General features: G+C 41.6%; 2 protein-coding genes across 6 annotated transcripts; both read left to right on the top strand.

Moving 5' to 3' along the window:
- Positions 1 to 1,912: 1,912 nt before the first annotated feature.
- Positions 1,913 to 10,110, top strand: slc16a3a (solute carrier family 16 member 3a). Of its 5 annotated transcripts, none has more exons than XM_035616141.2 (7): positions 4,760 to 5,137; positions 5,249 to 5,584; positions 5,701 to 5,964; positions 6,089 to 6,232; positions 6,991 to 7,610; positions 7,701 to 7,881; positions 8,303 to 10,110. In XM_035616141.2, the coding sequence occupies exons 3-7, from the start codon at positions 5,742 to 5,744 to the stop codon at positions 8,713 to 8,715; spliced, it is 1,581 nt and encodes a 526-aa protein (XP_035472034.1). In that variant the 5' UTR covers positions 4,760 to 5,137; positions 5,249 to 5,584; positions 5,701 to 5,741; the 3' UTR covers positions 8,716 to 10,110. The 5 variants fall into 5 exon arrangements, with proteins under 5 accessions (XP_035472036.1, XP_035472038.1, XP_035472037.1 ...); XM_035616142.2 differs by having other exon boundaries at positions 5,453 to 5,584; XM_035616143.2 differs by lacking the exons at positions 4,760 to 5,137; positions 5,249 to 5,584 and adding an exon at positions 1,913 to 2,065.
- Positions 10,111 to 11,182: 1,072 nt separating this feature from the next.
- On the top strand, positions 11,183 to 19,371 carry dus1l (dihydrouridine synthase 1-like (S. cerevisiae)). Its single transcript, XM_035616167.2, has 14 exons — positions 11,183 to 11,433; positions 12,615 to 12,865; positions 13,061 to 13,169; positions 13,295 to 13,345; positions 13,516 to 13,628; positions 14,019 to 14,101; positions 14,275 to 14,378; positions 14,514 to 14,661; positions 15,275 to 15,371; positions 16,347 to 16,435; positions 16,604 to 16,773; positions 16,866 to 16,903; positions 17,427 to 17,502; positions 18,418 to 19,371. The coding sequence occupies exons 2-14, from the start codon at positions 12,629 to 12,631 to the stop codon at positions 18,582 to 18,584; spliced, it is 1,482 nt and encodes a 493-aa protein (XP_035472060.2). The 5' UTR covers positions 11,183 to 11,433; positions 12,615 to 12,628; the 3' UTR covers positions 18,585 to 19,371.

The raw sequence follows: 19,371 nt of genomic DNA on the forward strand, positions 1-19,371 counted from the left end.
GTCATGTCAGCAGGGTTGTCTCAGCACGTCATGTGTGTCAGTGAAGTATTTGGCCAGTTAAGACAGTTCTGTCGTCACAGAGGTGCAGTGGACATTTTTCTGGTGTGGCCAGATGATGCTATGAAGACGCAGTTTAGGGCACAACATAAGTACACAGACTTGTTGGCAGAAAAAGTTACTTTTAGTTAGAGAGACTGGGAAGACGGACTAGTTAACTTGGATATGATGTCTGTACCTCATGGTAAACTGAACAGCCTGGTGGAGTCTAAAGGAACGAGGATTTAGATATGCAGCAGGTTCAAAGAGATGAATGGCTGATGAATCACCGGTGCTGTGGGAGGAGCTGGAGCCAGGTAAGCATGCCCAGCTGCCCATGCAAATATACAGTGTTGTCCCCATGGTTACATGACCTCATCAGAGAGGAATACAAGGTGGCACCCAAACCCTTTTTTCCCACCTGTTTCCTTTATGCTGAGCTAAACTAACATGCTGCAGGCTGCAGCTTTATATTTAACATACATAAGAGTGGTGTCGGTCTTCTCATCTCACTCTTAAAAAGAAAGCAGAGTAATGTATTGACCTGTTCGTCCTTTAGGACGGTCATGTGTCCCTCAGACCTCTCTGTGAGTTTGTATTGATTCTTTATGACCTCATCATAAATTTGAAAATGCCACCATTTGTCATCTGTTCTCTTCAGGCTCTGTCCCTGGTCACGCCTGTTGAGGAATTTTCGTCTATCCTCCCTAAGAAACTCTTAAGACGAGTCTTCTCAGGCACCAAGCAAGGTCATCTTATCTATGGCAAGCCAAAACAATCATTGAGCAGCGGGAGTCTCTCTAGAGGTGTCATAGTCGCAGAGAGATGACGACATTACTCAAAGCTAAATACACTCCAGAGACCAGGGATGGGCAGACTATGTTGGGACGCCGAACACTGTGAACCTGTTGATCTGTGTAGCGAACCGGAAGTCTCCTCAATATTGAGCTCTTATAATAAATACTTCTGCTTTAGACATCCATGGTTTCCGTCTTCCTGAATCAGCATCCACTCCATCAATTATTCCATTTCAACGCCCAGCGGCCTCCAGTCTGCAGCTCCATGGTTAAGGCCTGCCATCTGCCCATCCACCATTGAGGACTGTGAAACATGCAACACACACACACACACACACACACACACACACACACAGAACAAAGGAGAACACTAAAAGCAAGTACTATAATAATATTGTCAGCTCCATATAGTTATTGATATTATAAAATATCGGCTCCAGGTGTCAATTAAAGTCAATGTGTGTATTTCCACTGACTCCGCACCGTGCTCACGGCGGATCATATTTCCCTGGGCTACACCTTGAAAACGTCATAATGGGCAGAGACAGCCCTGAAGTATGGAACGCCAAAAGCGCAAATATCGTCTTAGAAAAATGCTTGTCGAGACGTCAAAAAATGACGTCTCGACAAGCATTTTTCAATGGACCGTTCTATTCTTTTCTAATAGGGGTGTTTTTTTTCTGTTGCTGTTACTAGTCCTTCCTCTAGGTGTCACTGCACATATACATGTTCGTTTCTTGGAAACTGTCAAGGCATGGCAGTTTCCACTCTTGTCACACCCCTATTAGAAAAGAATAGAACAGTCCATTGAAAAATGTCAAACGTCAAAATGACGTCTCGACACGGCAGTTTTTGCCTTGTTAAGACGTCATTTTTTATCGTCTCGACACGCATTTTCTAAGACGATATTTGCGCTTTTGGCGTTCCATATGGATGATGAGATGCTGATTATTCAAGTCCAAAATCACCAAATCATTTATGATGGAAATAACTTGTTGGTTTGTGATTCTCTTTATAGAAACTACACCCTGTTATATCGCGCGATCACACGTGAATTTGCGAGATCTCGTGGGTCCTCCTGACGTCATGGCCGCACCGCAGCGCACCACTGTGGCGGAGGCGGTGGGGATTGGCTGACGGCGAAACACGCAGCTGACACACTGCGCCGCCGCTCCGCATCCAGTGGAAATCAGGGGTGACGGAGAAGAGGCGGCACTTCGCAGCATCACCCGGTAAGAGACTCAGCAGCTGTCACCGACTGATAACATCTAATGTCTCAAGTCAAATATGCTTCACATGCACAGAGCTGGTGGCAGTGAAGCGGGGAGGCGTCTGTCACAGTTACAGTGACACATTAATATTAATGAACATTATTTAAAATGTATACATTGCCTATGTATACATCTGAGCCCGCTTACGTCCGTCATACCGCGTGATATTTTGGGATATTTTCAAAGCACGGCTCCATGCCAGCCGTCAGTGTCGTGATAGAGCTGTGACATAAGGTAAGATCACCCCATGACGTAGGGCTGTTATGTGACGTCGAGTGATGTGAGTTCACCCGCAACAAGTATTTACTGTGTTAGTCGAAAGACCTGAAACTACATCTTAATTTAGAGCTGAAATGAATGTCATTATTCTCATAGATTAAAGAGAAAAATAAAAGTGTGTGGGGGGGGGTAAAAACATTTCCATGTGAAGGGCATAATAATATTTAGCATTGATGTTTGGGAAACTGTGCTTGCCATTGCTATCCATCCGTCTTGATATTTAGAATTCAAGTTTTAAATTGCCAACATTGTGCTGTCAAAACTAGAGCCCATCTGATATGGATTTTGGGGGGCCTGTGCCAATACTGATGTTAGGGAGTAAAACTTTTCTGATATAGATATACTAGCCCAAAACAACCAAAATCTATTGAACTTGAAAAGAGAAAAGAAACATTTTTATGTAGTAACAATTGCCCCAACTTTCCTGCATCGTTGATTCTGTAAAATAAGTTTTCATATTGACGCATGTGGCCAAACATGAATGCCGATACTGATATGTCTATGAAAGGCTCATATTGGCTGATAGCATTGCAAAATATGTATCTGCGCTGTTTCCTGATAAACACAGTAGCATCAAACTTTATCTGCCATCCAAGGAGACGCAGAGGTCATGTGTTTATGAAATAATATTACAGTCCAAGCAATATTCCCACCAACGAGCTCAGCTTTTTATGACTGTGTAATAATGCAGCACAATGCCCCAGGGGCTGACTGAATCACACAGGGCCTGGTGATTCATAGTAAGGCTGGTCACAACACCTTCTCGCCAAGCCTGAGTCTTGGAAACGCCATCTTACCTTAGAGACACTGGATTGCAGGCTGGTTTGGCCGGAGCCCAGTGTGCATTTCTACCACGCAAATCGTTCTTTCAGCTCCTTTAAGAGATGGTAAATTAGCTGATGGAGCCAACAGCTTAGCCGAGGTGCTAATGTACGGTTTTGGTGGTTGAAACCACGGACCCAGAGCGGAACTACAAATCACAGGAGCCAGCCACAGTGCCTGGCGAGGATGGAGTGTATCAGTAAATCAGACTTGCTGTTGTTAGGCTTCTGAATACAGCCTGACTGGAGGAGATGAGGGCAAAACTGACCGGCTGTTTGAACTAGATAAGAATCTCCAATGAAAACAGATGATATTTTCCAAAAGTAAGTCCACAGGGAGTTTATTCAGTGGCACAGGGTGGGAGCAGTAGCACAGCGAAGGAAAATAACAAAGTGTCTCAGCCACAATAATCAGAACACACTCACACAATGTCATAAATTATATTTAAACCAATTATATTTAATTGGTTTGCAATCAATGAGACCTCAGACATCAGCAGACTATCTTCTCTGGTGACTGATGCCCAGACAAGCTTGTACTGCACCAGTCCTCACTTCCTGCTTGTTGTTGTTTTTTTTAAACTTTTCGTAATAGATAAGCCACAAAATCAGTTTCACTGATGTCAGGTGTCAGACTTACTTCAGGGAGACAAGTGTATTCCGTCAACTGGCCTTAAAAACTCCAGTGAAAGAAAATTGTTTGTACAGTGAGTGACATGTGAACACCCTCTAAGAGATGAAAGTTGGTCATTGTGAGCTGTAGCCAAAACAATGACCAAAAACATCACCGTCCACGTTAGATTTTTTATGTATTTTCTGAAAAAACAACTCAAAAAATTGAGCTGGATATGACATTTTCAACCAACCTTACCTTAAAAAAGCTAGCTGGCTGCTGCTGATAAAATATACCAACATTTTATTATTTTCTTCCTGCAAAATCGACTGTCGCCAACTAGAAAACAACAAGATGCTTTTGTGGATCTCTGTCTCAAATCATATTGTTTTAAAAATTTGTGAGAATTTCAGTGGCAAATCTGAGTTATCAGTGTGAACTCCTCAACAAGCAACTAGCAACAAAATTTAGACCCCTTCACATTTTGAACTTTATTGTGTTTTAGATTTAACTGGATTACCATTTTTTACACTCATACGGAGTCGGTGAAAACATGTATATATACGTGTAGCCCCATTTTGCCTTAATTATCTTTGGGACGAGAGTCTACCTGTGGTAAATTGAAATGACTGTACATAGTTGAGAAAGGCACATGTGTAGCAACACAAGAATGTCGTTTCTGCTGAAACAAGATCCTTGTTTGGGCCAAATTTAGCTGCATTAGGGTAATATTAAGTCATGAGAAGTCAGGCGTTTGGTTTCTTTACCAAGATGGCAAGGTACAGCACGCCCCACCCTACTCTGCCTCTGATATTCTTATACTAACTCTAACCAATCACCACTCCTCATCTAACGAACATAACATCAAAGGCAACGAGTACTAGCCAATCAGAGGCATGTGTATACCCTCCATTACACTACTGCACGCAAATGCTTCCAGCATTCACACCAATAAACTTGTAGAATGATGTACGATGTGACCAATTACAGTGAGGTCACAGTTCATTTAAGATTAATACAGTAACTCAGATAACGTAACCTAAAGTATTCCTTATTGTGAATTAAAGAACTCTGGGCCCTTCCAGGACAGGGATAGGTGGGCTACACATAAATGGTGTTTGCCTTTATATGAAATATTACTTTTCATAAAAAGAAATATCACTGAAACCTTTGTACCGATAAAGCACACCGATGTCTTATGATGACTTCTGCGACGACGACTTGTCAAATCTACTGACAGTCCACCATCTGTTCTGCTTGTGAACTCACCGGCTGGAAGATTCTACTACAGAGAACTGAATTAAGGGTCAGAGCACCTTGGTAAATGAGAGATTTCAGTTTTCAATTAATACAAATATTTGAACTTTGTCACTTTGGATTATTGAGTGTAGATGTATACTATGCAAATCTTACAGTATTTTATTTTTGCAGGCAAGCCCTTTTTTACACATCATGACTGGCTGTAAAGAATTCTGAAAGGTCCACATCGGAAGAGCCTCTTTGACCCGCACTTAGCAACCGCTTGTATCCAAGCAAAAAAATGTTTATGTGCCTCTGTGCTGATCATGTTTTAGTCTTATTGGATATTTCAGCTGGAGAGTGCCATTGTCTTAGTTTTGTGTAATCTACAAATAGGAGCTGGAGAGTGCCGCTTAACTCATTGAAGCAAAGGGTTTAAGAGTTTCTGCCAATTCCAGGAAGTCATGATTGTATCTCAAGAAGGAACTATTACCCAGTAATGTTTAATGCTACACAAATCCCCTTTGGGTAAGTATATTCAGTCTGGGAGCAGTCACATATAGCTATGATGCAGAGCTGAATCAGATGTATTACAGAAAAACTCAAACCAGCTGCTTATTATCATTTTCTTTTTTTGTTTCTAGCCTCTCTATCTGCCTCCATTAAGACACAGCCCTAAAACATCATGGGAGGTGTGGCGTTGGACGTAGGTGCAGACGGGGTGAAGGCCCCGGATGGAGGGTGGGGCTGGGCAGTGCTGTCCGGCTGTTTTGTCATCACAGGTTTCTCCTATGCATTCCCAAAAGCGATCAGTGTTTTTTTCAAAGAGCTGATCCGGGAGTTTGGGGTGGGATACAGCGACACGGCCTGGATCTCCTCCATACTGCTAGCCATGCTCTACGGCACAGGTACTGTAGACTGCTGTTGTACAAAACAATATACACATACAAGAGGTGGACACAGTAACCACACAGCCGTCTCATTTGCATGCCAGACAGCCTAGACACACACCTCTGACTATGTTTATCACAGGTCCTCTGTGCAGTGTGCTCGTGAATCGTTTTGGCTGTCGTCCAGTGATGATGGTTGGTGGCCTCTTCGCCTCTCTGGGAATGATCCTTGCCTCCTTTTCCACCAGCATCATCCACATCTACCTATCTACTGGGGTTATTACAGGTACAACTGTCTCCTGAATGTTTCCAACTCTATTCTAACCTGTCCTAACAAGAATGAATGAACCCAACCAACGTCTAGGACATTAGGATAAATCACATTTTTGGAGTACAATCTTTTGAAGCACAATCATTTTAAAATGTGGTATTAAAAAAATCTATATTATTATCAAATAATTATTGGTAGGAGCATATTTATCTCTAAAAGAACGCCTACAGTCGGAAGTGTTGATATAGGAGTAATATCACCATACATGCACCAACTGGAAATCCCCTTTAAAGTTGTCAAGGAAGAAAAGTGAAGTGCAGGCTCACTTAAAAGTTTATGTATATTGCGCTCTACAATGTTATAAACATAATGGTGATGCATAACATGAGCCTTTGACATGACTACATTAACAAACAGCTAATAATGTGTTGCTAAAGTTCGATAAACCTTAGCTCTGAGAAAGCTACTTTATGAAATCTTATCTTGTAAGTTACCAATAATCAGCTACGTCTGGCTGATACCCCTTGAAAACCACAGCAAAATGACGAAATTAGCAGTATCAGACACTTTTTTTATGTATCAAAAATTAGCACACAATGCATATATCACACTGGTATATATGAAACCATTAGAAGAAGATCAACCTTTTCTTTTGGGGAACTTACAAATCACTGTTTGCGCCAAAACAGTGGATCCACTGGTGTTAGAGGATCAAATGTAAGTTTAAATGAATGAAAGTAAAACAGTATAAAACTTGTTTCCCTTTGCTGCAGGTCTGGGGTTAGCCCTGAACTTTCAGCCATCGCTGATAATGCTTAACCGCTACTTCAGTGAGAAGCGCCCTCTGGCCAATGGGCTGTCAGCAGCGGGAAGTCCTGTAGCGCTTTGCTGCCTATCACCACTGGGCCAGGTCCTCCAGTATCAGTATGGATGGAGGGGGGGCTTTCTAATCTTGGGTGGCATTCTACTTAACTGCTGTGTGTGCGGAGCCCTGATGAGGCCTCTGGCCGCCCCCAAAACCCTCAAGGCCAAGGATGTGGAACAGGACAAGGAAGAGGGATCAGTGGGAGCAGAGAAGAAGCAGCAGCCCAAAGCCAAACTGCTGGACTTCTCTGTCTTTAAAGACTGTGGTTTTCTCATCTACACTGTAGCAGCGTCCATCATGGTCCTGGGGCTGTTTGTGCCTCCAGTGTTTTTTGTGAGTTATGCTAAGGAGCTGGGGAATGAGGATACCAAATCAGCCCTGCTGCTCACTATCCTGGGATTCATTGACATTTTTGCTCGACCCACGTGTGGTGTGATTGCCGGACTGAAATGGGTTCGGCCTCGTTGCGTCTACTTCTTCAGCTTTGCTTTGATCTGCAATGGAGTCACCGACCTGATTGGGTCACAGGTATGGCTTTCTATGAACCTAAAGGGAAATGTTTAGCCCACGGATATAAATCCTAAACACGTTTGCTCTTCCTTCCTAATTTGTTCCCAGGCCAAGGACTATTCATCGCTGGTGATCTTCTGCATCTTCTTTGGACTCTCCTATGGCATGGTGGGAGCCCTGCAGTTTGAGGTTCTCATGACAATAGTTGGCACTGAGAAGTTCTCCAGTGCCATTGGCCTGGTCCTGCTCATCGAGGCCATTGCTGTGCTGGTGGGACCACCTGGTGCAGGTCAGTTAGCACCAAAACTACCACATGCACACACTGGACCAAAGTGTCCAATCTATACCTGTACCTGGAGAATCATGCTTAGGGGCTAGACCTTAAGGGTCCTAGTCAAGTCCTAGTTACAGTTCTTATATTTGGGTTAATGTAGGTTATCTCATCCATTGCATTGGTTTACTCAGTCCAATAGCGACTTGACACATATGCATCCACGTAACCAACTGCATGTGACGTGAACCCCAGACTCATTGGTGTCACAGTCCTGCCCTGTGTCTAGTAAAACAACTGATCATAATCCAGACAGTTTTTTTGGATTAATTAAATGTCTATTTCAATTAGCATTGGAGCATCTCAAAAATAAAAATAAAATTCTGCATTTTGTGCCTCTTTCATTTTGTTCCCTGTGTCTCCCTCCATCTTGTCTTAGGCCGGCTTCTTGATGCCACCAAGAACTACATGTGGGTCTTCCTGCTGGCAGGAAGTGAGGTGGTCCTCTCGGCTTTGGTTCTGGCTACCTGTAACCTCATTTTTATCAGAAAGGAGTCTTCAGTGCCAGCAGACAACCTTGAGGATGTCACAGCGACAAGTGATGCCAAGACAGAGGTGTTCAGTAAACCTACAGAGGCTAACGATGAAGAGGAGAAAGGAGCCATAGAGGAGCATGAGAAGGAGACTATGAAGGAGGCAAAAAAGATATTAAAGGAAGAGCAGGAACAGAACGAGAAAGGAGAAGAGTTCAGGCCAGGGAGTGTGATAATGGACTCACAGGAAGTGGAAAGGTTCCTGAAAGAACCACAACTGAATGGCGACATGGCCGTCAGTCCTGAAACATGCCTGTGAGTGGGGATGGAGGATGTTGGACAGAATTATACTTGCAGGCTATACGCACTTTTTTTTAAATAATCTTACGGCAGGATGAAGTATATTTTTGAAGTGTTCTCATGAGCACCCTACAGGATAGCTGTGCTTTTATGTCATACTGTGTGCGTGTTCATGTACAAGTGTTCATGTTTGTTGTGTGTGTGTGTGGGCAGGGGGGGCGGGGGTGTCAGTAACACTGCCACTGGAAATCATAAGAGTTACTGTATGTTAACATTTGTCACTGGTGGTTTTATAGTGTGGTGGTTAATACTAGGCAATAGAAGAACTCAGTGAAAGCACTGCCTCGTGTATACGGTTTATATCGCAAGGTGAAAGTTGTATTTTTAATGTAGCCACCAGCAACGGTTGGCAATAGTCTGTCTTGTTGGAGTCAACAAAGGTGCAGATGGAAATAAGCTTTTGGTTATATTTGGTGCAATAATTGTATTATGCATTGTCCTTACAAAAGAAACAACAAAAGTAAAAAACGAAATAAAAAAAAAAGAATTTAAAATTTATCCTACTAAAGTCTTAGCCAAAAATAGGGCAGCTTTGAGTTAATCCATGTACCCGTGCCAAAAAAAGTAGGCTAGTGCTAAAATTAATGCTGCATACATATACTGTGTCCAGAGTTGGGAAGTTATTCTTCTGCCTTCTTGTTCATGTGCTTTTAAGTCAGAATGTGGAAACAATATGGATATTAGATATATTGTATTTATTTTTTCTGACATGAGAAGGCGGGACGGCCTGGCTCCTTGGAGTATGAGCAGGGCCCAAATGTTATCCACAACGTTGTGATGGTCTTCATCGCCATGTTCCACAAGGCATGTTTGAAATACTTTTGCAAGACAGTAAGGGAAACTGTAAGAATTTACACTTACATATATGCGTGTGGTTAAATATTGATATCCAGCTTGTCCCCAAAAACTACATTTGCACTTAATTCACATTGTGTGTTGCACTGGAGAAAAGAGCAAGTAGGAGAGACACTGTATCTGTCCGGGCTGTCTGACTGCAGGGCACAAATATCTAGAAATCACTGTCTGTCTGTCTGTCTGTCCTTCGCCTTTTCACAAAAAACAATCATTTGATCTTTTTCAAACTAACCATTTGATCATGGGATGAAATCGTCAGTGACAAAATATTGCTTTGTGAGTTTACACCCATCAGGCTGTTTTGTGTCACTATTCCACACCCCAACAATCACATTCTGAATGGACCTAAATATAGAAGACTTCAGTGAAGCATATCCGAACCGTCTACTTGCTTATTCCTCAAATCCATGTTGCCTTTATGCTTTGTATTGTCTGTCCTAGGTGTGTGTGTGTGTGTGTGTTTCAGTAAACAATATTAAAGGACATTTTTGTTAATTAATGAACTAGTTTGTTTTGAATTTCATAGAAATAATTGAATGCAAGTATAACCAATGAATAGCAATGCTACTGGCAATGGTTATAAAACTGAATTTGGCTTTATGATCATACTAACAATGCATCGGTTTTTTGATATGATTATATCACAATTGGTGTCATTCAACAATGTATGCATTATGTCAGGTCTACCAGTGGTGGAGCATCTTCTGAAAAGAAACACCTCAAGTGCCTCCCTGGGGACTTACTGATATTTACCACCCTTTAAAAATGTTCAAAGTATTTTTCTGAATTGTTGTTAACGGCACTGATACAGGGAAATTATGCATGATATGTGCAGATGAGATGCTTTACATAGTCGTCATATATCAGACTGTGCAGTCAAATGTTGTCTCTCAATGAGCTGCCAAACATGACATTATATCAACATTCAATCCTCAACTGTAGATCCTCAAACCATAGATGGATAAAAAAAACAACCTTTATTACCTTATTTAGCAGACCAATGAAAATGAATCCGTATATTCATATGATCCATGTGCAATATGAAACCTTACTAGAAGGATATACCTAAATAACAAAATAAACTGTACATATAATGATGGTACATATTAATTATATTACATCATCATAGTCCATAGTGCTTTGAGTTTATGCAATGAGCCAATTATGACACAGAGAAGCCACGTGCAGGCAGAGCTGTCAGAAATCATAGATCATTAATTGAAATCAGTAGTCAATTCAGAGCACAGTTCATAACAAATATTGAAATAATTAACTGTCTACATCGTACTGGATGTCACATGAGGGCGGCTGTGATCCCAGCCTCCCCCAGTCCGCATTGCCGATGTGTCATTGAGCAAGACACTTAACCGTGTATGAACTTGTATGAATATGACAGAAAAGGCGCTGTAAATAGCAGCACTGTATGAATGGGTGCGAATGGGTGAATGTGACTTGTCCTGTCAAGTGCTTTGGGTGGTCGATAAGACTAGAAGTAGGAGTTAGAATTAACGGTAGTTCTATAAATGACCTGTAGGGGGCAGCAGTAAGGCTTTGCTGCGTTTTGTCTACCCCAATTTTAACAAGAGGAAAAAGACTATCGCTACGGGTTATTGGGTTATTTTGTAGTCCAGTAAGTCCTCTCTGCTTCCCGTGCAGACTCTCCGGAAGACCGCATTAAGGCCCCTCGTGGACATAGACTCCTTTGGACGGGCGCCATCGCTCACCGACTCCCCCGGGAAACCTGCCCTCTCAAATCCGGTCCACGCGTCTGCGCGTGCGGCGGAGTCCCGGGCGTTTTGACTCGACCCTCTCACCGTCACAGGTGAAACCACTGACTATCTGTGCATGTGTCGCTGACTGCAGCTAGTGACCGAGCCCCGCCGCCAGAGGAGCATCACGCTGACACATTATCTGTCAAAAGTCGTTACGGGGATGTGTCCGCGCTGGTGCGATCACCATCACGCGCGGTTTGCTAGCTAGCCGACAGCACAGACACGGCTAGCCGGTTGAATGCTACTAAGGCAGACATGGAGAAACAACAGTCAAACATGGACAAGACGAGCGAGGCTACAACATTGCTTTTCCAATAAGTAGCTGGTTACTTTTGGACGCTGCTATTATTTGCTAGTCCCCGACGTCCATAACGTTTGTCTGAAAAGATACAAATGACTTCAGTGTTGAACTTTTAGCCACCCGTCAGTCACTTTAGACACACATATTACTACAGGTCACGTATTACTGCTGGTTTGAGACTAACAAACCAACTCAGAGGCCAAGAAATACCATGTTGCACATTTGTTTTGTGTTTGCTAGCTAACCTGCCCATGTCACATCAAAATAAAGAAGAAATGACTAGACTAGCTGTGCTGGTACTGTTAAGTGAGCTGAATTTTTAGCTACCTCACTAACTTAATAGACTTTTTCATAGAGATCGAGATTGGGTTGTTGAAAAGCGACACATAACATGTTGGCTTTGTGAGGCTTCAAGGCCATGTCTTATAATTCAGTGTGGTTTTTGTGAGGCCGGCCGATATATCAGTTGGCCGATAATATCAGCTGATATTGGCCTAACACAGACATATCTGTATCGGCCCATAATTCTTTATTCAAGTTCTATTGATTTGGTTGAATTTGGTTTCTTTTTGTCTATAAAAAATGATGATAACATTTGTGGTTAAACTAATATATCAAGCCTCAATTACATTTCTTTTTCATACAGGTTTGATATTGACATCTTAGGAATCATTGACAGATTAATATATATATATATCAGAAATCTTTACTCCCTAATATTGATATTGGCATCAACCCAAAAATCCATATAGGTCGGTCTCTAGTTTATAGTTGAATTTCCAGAGACCCACAGCAAAGCCGGAGGAAATTTAATGAACAAATTGGATGCCAGCTTAAGTACATTTCCTCATTCTATCCAGTGTGTGTTGTGTTTAAAGCAGGAAACCACATACTTAATTCCATAACAATGTCTTGTGGTCTCTTGTGCAGGGAAGTCAACTGCGATGGCCAAGCTACAGGGCTTTGATTTCTGGAGTAAGACCCTGAAAAAGGCACGCTTTGTGGTGGCACCCATGGTGGACCAGAGCGAGCTGGCCTGGCGCCTGCTCAGCCGCCGACACGGTGCTCAGCTCTGCTACACCCCCATGTTCCACGCCCAAGTGTTTGTGCGTGACGCCAATTACAGGAGAGAGAACCTCTATAATGAGGTGTGTGAGGAGGACAGACCTCTCATCACGCAGGTGAGGAGCTACACCAGCACCATCTTTTACAGATGGTTAATGATGGGAGATTGGATTGCTGGTGGAAACCCGCTGCATGTTACTCATGTCTGATTAAGCCGTGGAGTCACAGGCTCGTCACAAGGCATGTAATGTGAAATTACACACTTATGTAATGTAAGATGTAAATAAGTGTTCCAATCTCTCCTGTTTCAGTTTTGTGCCAATGATCCAGAGGTGTTCCTTGAGGCGGCCCTTCTGGCCCAGGACTACTGCGACGCCATCGACCTCAACCTGGGCTGTCCACAGATGATAGCTAAGAGAGGTACGCAAGTTTCTACAGAAATTAACCTTCATATATTTTTACCTAGTGGTTGTATAAAAAAAACACAGATACCTACCTTTAGAATGGCATAGGAAAACTAATCTGTTCTGATGCTTGTTTCTAAGGGCACTATGGAGCCTTCTTACAGGACGAATGGGAGCTGTTGGAGAAAATGAGTATGTCTTTTCTCACGTAGGCTCAGGAAACATATCCGCACAACAGAAATTTCAGTAGCTTGCTACCCTATAACCTGAAACTTCTTTTAAAAAAAGCATGAACCATCTGTGTAGTGTCACATGTTTTCAGTTTTACCGTCTAAAACTCAATTGCCACTCTTCTTCTACAGTCAGGTTAGCCAACGAAAAGCTCTCTGTGCCCATCACATGTAAGATCCGTGTGTTCAACGAGATTGAAAAAACAGTCTCCTATGCTCAGATGCTGGAGAAAGCTGGATGTCAGGTATGATCACACTTGCCTTTCCACTCTAGTCAGTCCAGCACCTATTCTCCCACAACACATCCTCTCTCCTTGAATACATTTTTCACATTATATTGATATTTTTGTATTTCATTGTCTCCTGTCACTGCAGTTATTTTCAATATTGACCTGTTTGGTTTGTTGTTGTTGTGTTGTAAACTCTTTTTAAAGTTGAGGTTAAGAACTTGTTAAAAAACAATAAAAATGTCATTATTAAAACAAATTGTGAATTAAAAGGACTGAATGCTATTTTGTGAGGTTGTAAATATTTATTGTATATTTCTGCAACGTTGGCCATAATGCCATTTTCTGGAAGAATGAGAAAAGTCTTAAGTCCTAATTAGGCTTTTTCCTCCTCCCTTTCTTCCCAAGCTGCTCACAGTACATGGCAGAACCAAAGACCAGAAAGGAGCCATGACGGGCATTGCTAGCTGGGAGCACATCAAGGCAGTACGGTGAGCTACCACCACTGCGGGCTTTACAATGGTCTGGGTTTAATAGATCGAATGCCTCTTTATCTAATATTTTTGATACTAAAACTAAAGCAATGACTCGCAGTGTGGAATATTAGCTGTATCCTGTAATATAAATAGATTTCCTTAATTGCTTGGTGTGCTTTTGCTTACAGGAAGGCAATTAATATTCCAGTGTTTGCTAATGGCAACATTCAGCAACTGAATGATGTGGAGCGCTGCATTCAGGAGACGGGGGTTCAGGGTGTTATGAGTGCAGGTCAGAGATCCATGTGTAGCAGGTTTTTTTGTTCATTACACACATTTTTTCTTAATTTATCGGTCTTAATACATGATTTGGTTATAATTTGTTATGAAACTTTATTTTTATTTTTATTCTTTGTTTTACTTCTAGAGGGGAACCTCCACAACCCAGCGCTATTTGAGGGCAACAGCCCCCCAGTGTGGGAGATGGCTGAGGAGTATCTGGAGTTGGTGAAGCGGTATCCTCCCTGCACTCTGTCCTATGTACGAGCCCACCTCTTCAAGCTCTGGCACCACACGTATGTCCGTCTGCTCCAGTCTGAGTGTGTGTATCTGTGTACATATGCAAATGCTTTGTTGGGCTGAACACAATACATGAACATTGCTTTACTGACAGCTCAGAATGGTCCTGTTAGTCCAGAGTTAAGCTAGTCCTCGTGATATTATATCCTCAAAGCTTTTACTTGTGAAATAAGAAATTCTTCCATCAAGTTATAATTGTTATAATGTCAGTCCAGTTTGATTCAACAGCAAATGTGGTTTAATACCACAGGTCCCACAACACAGAGTCCTTGAACAGCTACTTCACTTATAGAAGTGTAGTACAAGGGGTGGGTGGTGTGAAGATCTATGTTTGATTCTGATTTTTTTTAATAAGGTTAATATGGTGGTAGTCCTTATTTTAACTTTTCTGAATTAGCAGGACATTTCTTTACTGTTATGTTTTTGCAAAAGCGAGATGAGGCATGGTGACTTGTTGCTCTATTCAATAAACCACAACACATATTGCCATTTGCCTAGAAGAAAAGACGTTATTGTCATATATATATTGATATCATTAATCTGATATGGCTTCTAGACAATTCTAGGTAACACTGTACTGTTTCATTCAAATTGTGTGTCTGTGTGTAGGTTACAGCTCCACCACGACCTGAGGGAGGAGTTGGCCAAGGTGAAGAACCTCGAAAGTTTGGCAGACGTCAGCAAAAAGCTGAGGCTGCGCTGCCAGGTAACTGTTACTAAAACTAAAATTTTAGAATAAAAACTGAAAGGAATCAAAGCACATCTCCCCAAATCAGAAGAAGCTTCAAGGAAAACATTCAAATGTGCATATTCACACAGTAAAGGTCAGGTTTTTCAGGAGTAGGCTGACCCCATGTGGATCTGTGTAATTGGGTTCAGCAGGTGACAATGACTGGTCATACTGTACATCGGTTATTAATCAGAGCTGCATGTTGTGGCTCAGTCAGTCACTGTCAGGTATCCTGATCCTCCATATAGAAACTGTTGTAAAGTTATTTTGATAATCATGAGCTTGACGTATGCTTGACCAAACATATAGCAATAGCGTGCATGCGCAAAAGAACTCAACAACGCAAATGGACACAACATTTTCAACAAACTTGGTATGAATTTTCTTGGGAGGTTGTCTCCAAATGATTAACTTTAGGTGCTGATCGCTAAATAGGGATGCGGGGGACGACGACGACGACGCATGCACGCAGGACACTTGTACAGCTGAGGTCTGTACAAGTGTCCTGCCTGCTGCTGAGAACTGTTTGCTTGTGTGTGAACACTCACAGTAAAAAAGCGATATCCACTCAGTTTAGTCCTGCCTGGTAGAAACTGAACAAATATATATATGTATATATACACACATACACAAAACATATGCGGAGGATATGCATCGCCCTTCAGACGCCTCTTAATTTCTGACTGATGTGTTCTTTGTGCATTTATATTTCTTGAATTAATATGCATTTTCCTTATCCAGACAGACTGAATATGTTAATACCATGTTACTTCAGGCTGCTCACCACATGACAAATAATAAAAAAATAAATGAATAATGATCTCTGACCATGGCCCCTGTCGAATAAACATTTTCATATCTCAGCTGTTTGAGACTTATCCGAGCTGACTGTAACACTAACTAGACGCTTGATGTTTTCCTGTACCAATAACTGCATGTGTGTTTTTGCAGGAAGAAATAGCCAAAGGAAAGGATGTGGAAGAGAAGGAAGGCGGCCTGCCCTTCCCCCACTGGATCTGCCAGCCGTACGTCAGACCAGTGTGAGTCACCACGTTGCTTTTACTGGTCTATATATAATCTTTTCACTGAGCCAGGTTCATAAAGTAATCATGCATCACGACACCTATCAAAGAAGGCTATATGATGGATAGTAAAAAAAGGAAAATATTTGTATAATAGTCTTACAGTTGACTGACTACACCTCACAGGCCGAAGGAGCCGGTGGCCAACGGTAAGAGCCAGGGTTCAGAGGTGAAGAAGGCTGTGTGTCAGAAGAGGGCACTGGAGGACTCCGATGGATCCGCGGACACGCTCTCCAAAAACAAGCAGAAGAAGAGATCCCGCAACCCCCACAAGAACTTCTGTTCCGAGCAGAAACGTGAGTCCAACCCACCACTTCCTGATCCAAATGCACACTGTCAAATTTGAAGTGCACAGTCTGATGGTGGCTCTCGTCTTTCTCTCCACAAGCCAAGTACATCAAATGTGAACAGTGTGGGAACCCAAAGGTAAGCTCTGTGTGCGTGCATGTGTCAATTTGATTTAAAGTGACAGAAGAGCACTAATGGGGTTGAGTGGTCATGTACACAGATATATAGATCAGTTAATTTTCCTCATTATGTAAATGATGATGAAGTTTGTTATAGCAATTATATCTGAAAGGATATTCTGGCAAATTAAAATCCTGCAAGTGTGATCAATTCACGTGATGTCATTCAAGTTTTGTGGTCTATTATGTTGATATACTTTGTCAAAGTTAAAAATGTACTGTCTGGTCATGTAGGCAAAGTTGTGCTGAAAAAACCCCATAAAACATCGTCACGTAAACATATTTTAATGTGATATATGAAGGCAAAATCAAAAGGATTAAAAAACGTCCAAAATAACCCAGTTCCTCTAAGGATTGAAAACTTGTTATTTTGTAGAGGCATCAGTGATTAAAATTGTGAATGTGTTATGATTCATTTATTTTCACAAAGACTCGGTATGAGCCTTGTCCTGTGTGTGATACTGTTTTATTCTGCTCTCCAGGGAAATAAGTGCGTCTTCAACCTGTGTCGAGGCTGCTGTAAGAAAAAGGCCTTCAAGGAGGTGGCAGATTGTCCAAGTCAGTACACACACTCACACACACACACACACACACACACACACACACACACACACACACACACCCCACGCCACTAGATGTCATCAAATCATAGACCCTTGTACATGTTACAGAAAAGAGCAATATGACTCATAAACAAGGTCAATGTAAGAGAACATACCAACAAACTGACAAACAAAACAAAGTGTTGAAACTTAAAGATTCAGTTGGTTTAAAAATACTATTGGTTATGTTTAAAGCCAGAAATGGACTTCTACCTGAAAATATACAGAAGCTGTTTATATCAAATGATGAGGAGCACAGAAGGAAATACAAGTTGAAATGTCCATACTCTCGCACCACACCGAAGCAGATGTGTTTCTGTATATGGAGTGAAACTGTGGAATTCTCTGGACAATGATTTAAAACATTCCTCAAAAAGTTTTTCGATTTGAAAAAATTACAAAGAGCAAATAATGAAACTGTTGTATGCATGGAGTAGTTCTGAAGATTTCTATATTGATTCAGTTTTGATTTGTAAAAAAAAAAGGATGGCCATTTGTATTTATGTTATTCATATGGAAGGGACAGGCAATAAAAGATGTTTCTTCTTCTTTTTCGTTCATGGAATGTGTATAATTATAAATGTATTGTTTGTTTTGTAAAATAATTTTGATATTAATTTAATACATTATTATTATTATTATTAAATCAAATCCTAAACACTGAACCTTTAATAATAAGTAAATATACCAAACATTTCTTGGTTCCAGTTGTTCGGTGTGAAGATGTGTTTCTCCGTTTCATATCTTTGTAAAGCAACATTCATTCAGACAAAATATTTTGAAGACTTCACTGCCTTCACAGACTTGATCATGAGTTCATGAAAACAAAATGGAATAATCAATACCCAATGTAATTGCCTGTGATTGACAGGTCACGGGCTGAGGTTCAAGGCCAAGGCAGAGAAACTGAAAGCGGACGAGGACAACGGGAAGGAAGCCTCAGCAACGGAGACGGAGAGAGACGGCAGCCCCCCTCAGCCTGTCCTACGTCAAGCTACAGAGCTGCAGCTGCAGCCGCATGCACATGTACCACTATGAGCAGCACTGTGGCTCCAGTACCTCTACATGCACTGACCATACTGCTGTTAACCCATTTCAGGTCATACCTTTGATGAGAGCAGTTCAGTTAAGATGTTCATCATAGTAAAGGTCTGTTGTGTGTACCCACTTGGATTTACCATGCTTGTGATGAACGAATGGTGGGAAAGCTTTTTTGGTCAGAGATGTAACTGTAGGGTGAAAACGTCCAGTGTCCAGTGTGTGCATGTAGAGGAAACCAACGATCGGGACAGGACAGGACACACAGGTGCTGAATACCTTCACTGAAACTGTTCTCACGACTGTCTGTGCTGGACTGATCAACAGATCAAAAACATTAAGTAAAGAAATGTTTTTTTTTAATTTGATGTGGATTTCCAGGACCATAATTAGCTTGGTATTTACTTTGGCAGGAGTGTTGGGCAGTTTCCTCCTTGCAAGGGAATGAGTTTTCCTCTTAATTCTGTCAATGTATTTTATTTTTCCATTCAAACATTTTATATGGATAAGTTTTGGCACCAAAGTTGAAAGATTCAGAAACTGTCAGACTGATGGAGGGAATGTTATTGCTTTAATTGAACGAATGTGGTTTTATTTGCAACTGATGAGTGAAACTATACATTTTAGGTTTGCCTGTAGTGCTTTTGACCAGATGTGCCTTTTGATGAGAAATACCACTGCCTGTTCAGATATGATGAGAACATAGTCTGGTGTTGTGCGAGTTTTGCTAAGCGACTACACAGTCAAGAATCTGCCTGTAAAAATGAACACTGACATTTTTGACAAA

Source organism: Scophthalmus maximus, chromosome 17, assembly GCF_022379125.1.
Source record: "Scophthalmus maximus strain ysfricsl-2021 chromosome 17, ASM2237912v1, whole genome shotgun sequence".
Lineage (NCBI taxonomy): Eukaryota > Metazoa > Chordata > Actinopteri > Pleuronectiformes > Scophthalmidae > Scophthalmus > Scophthalmus maximus.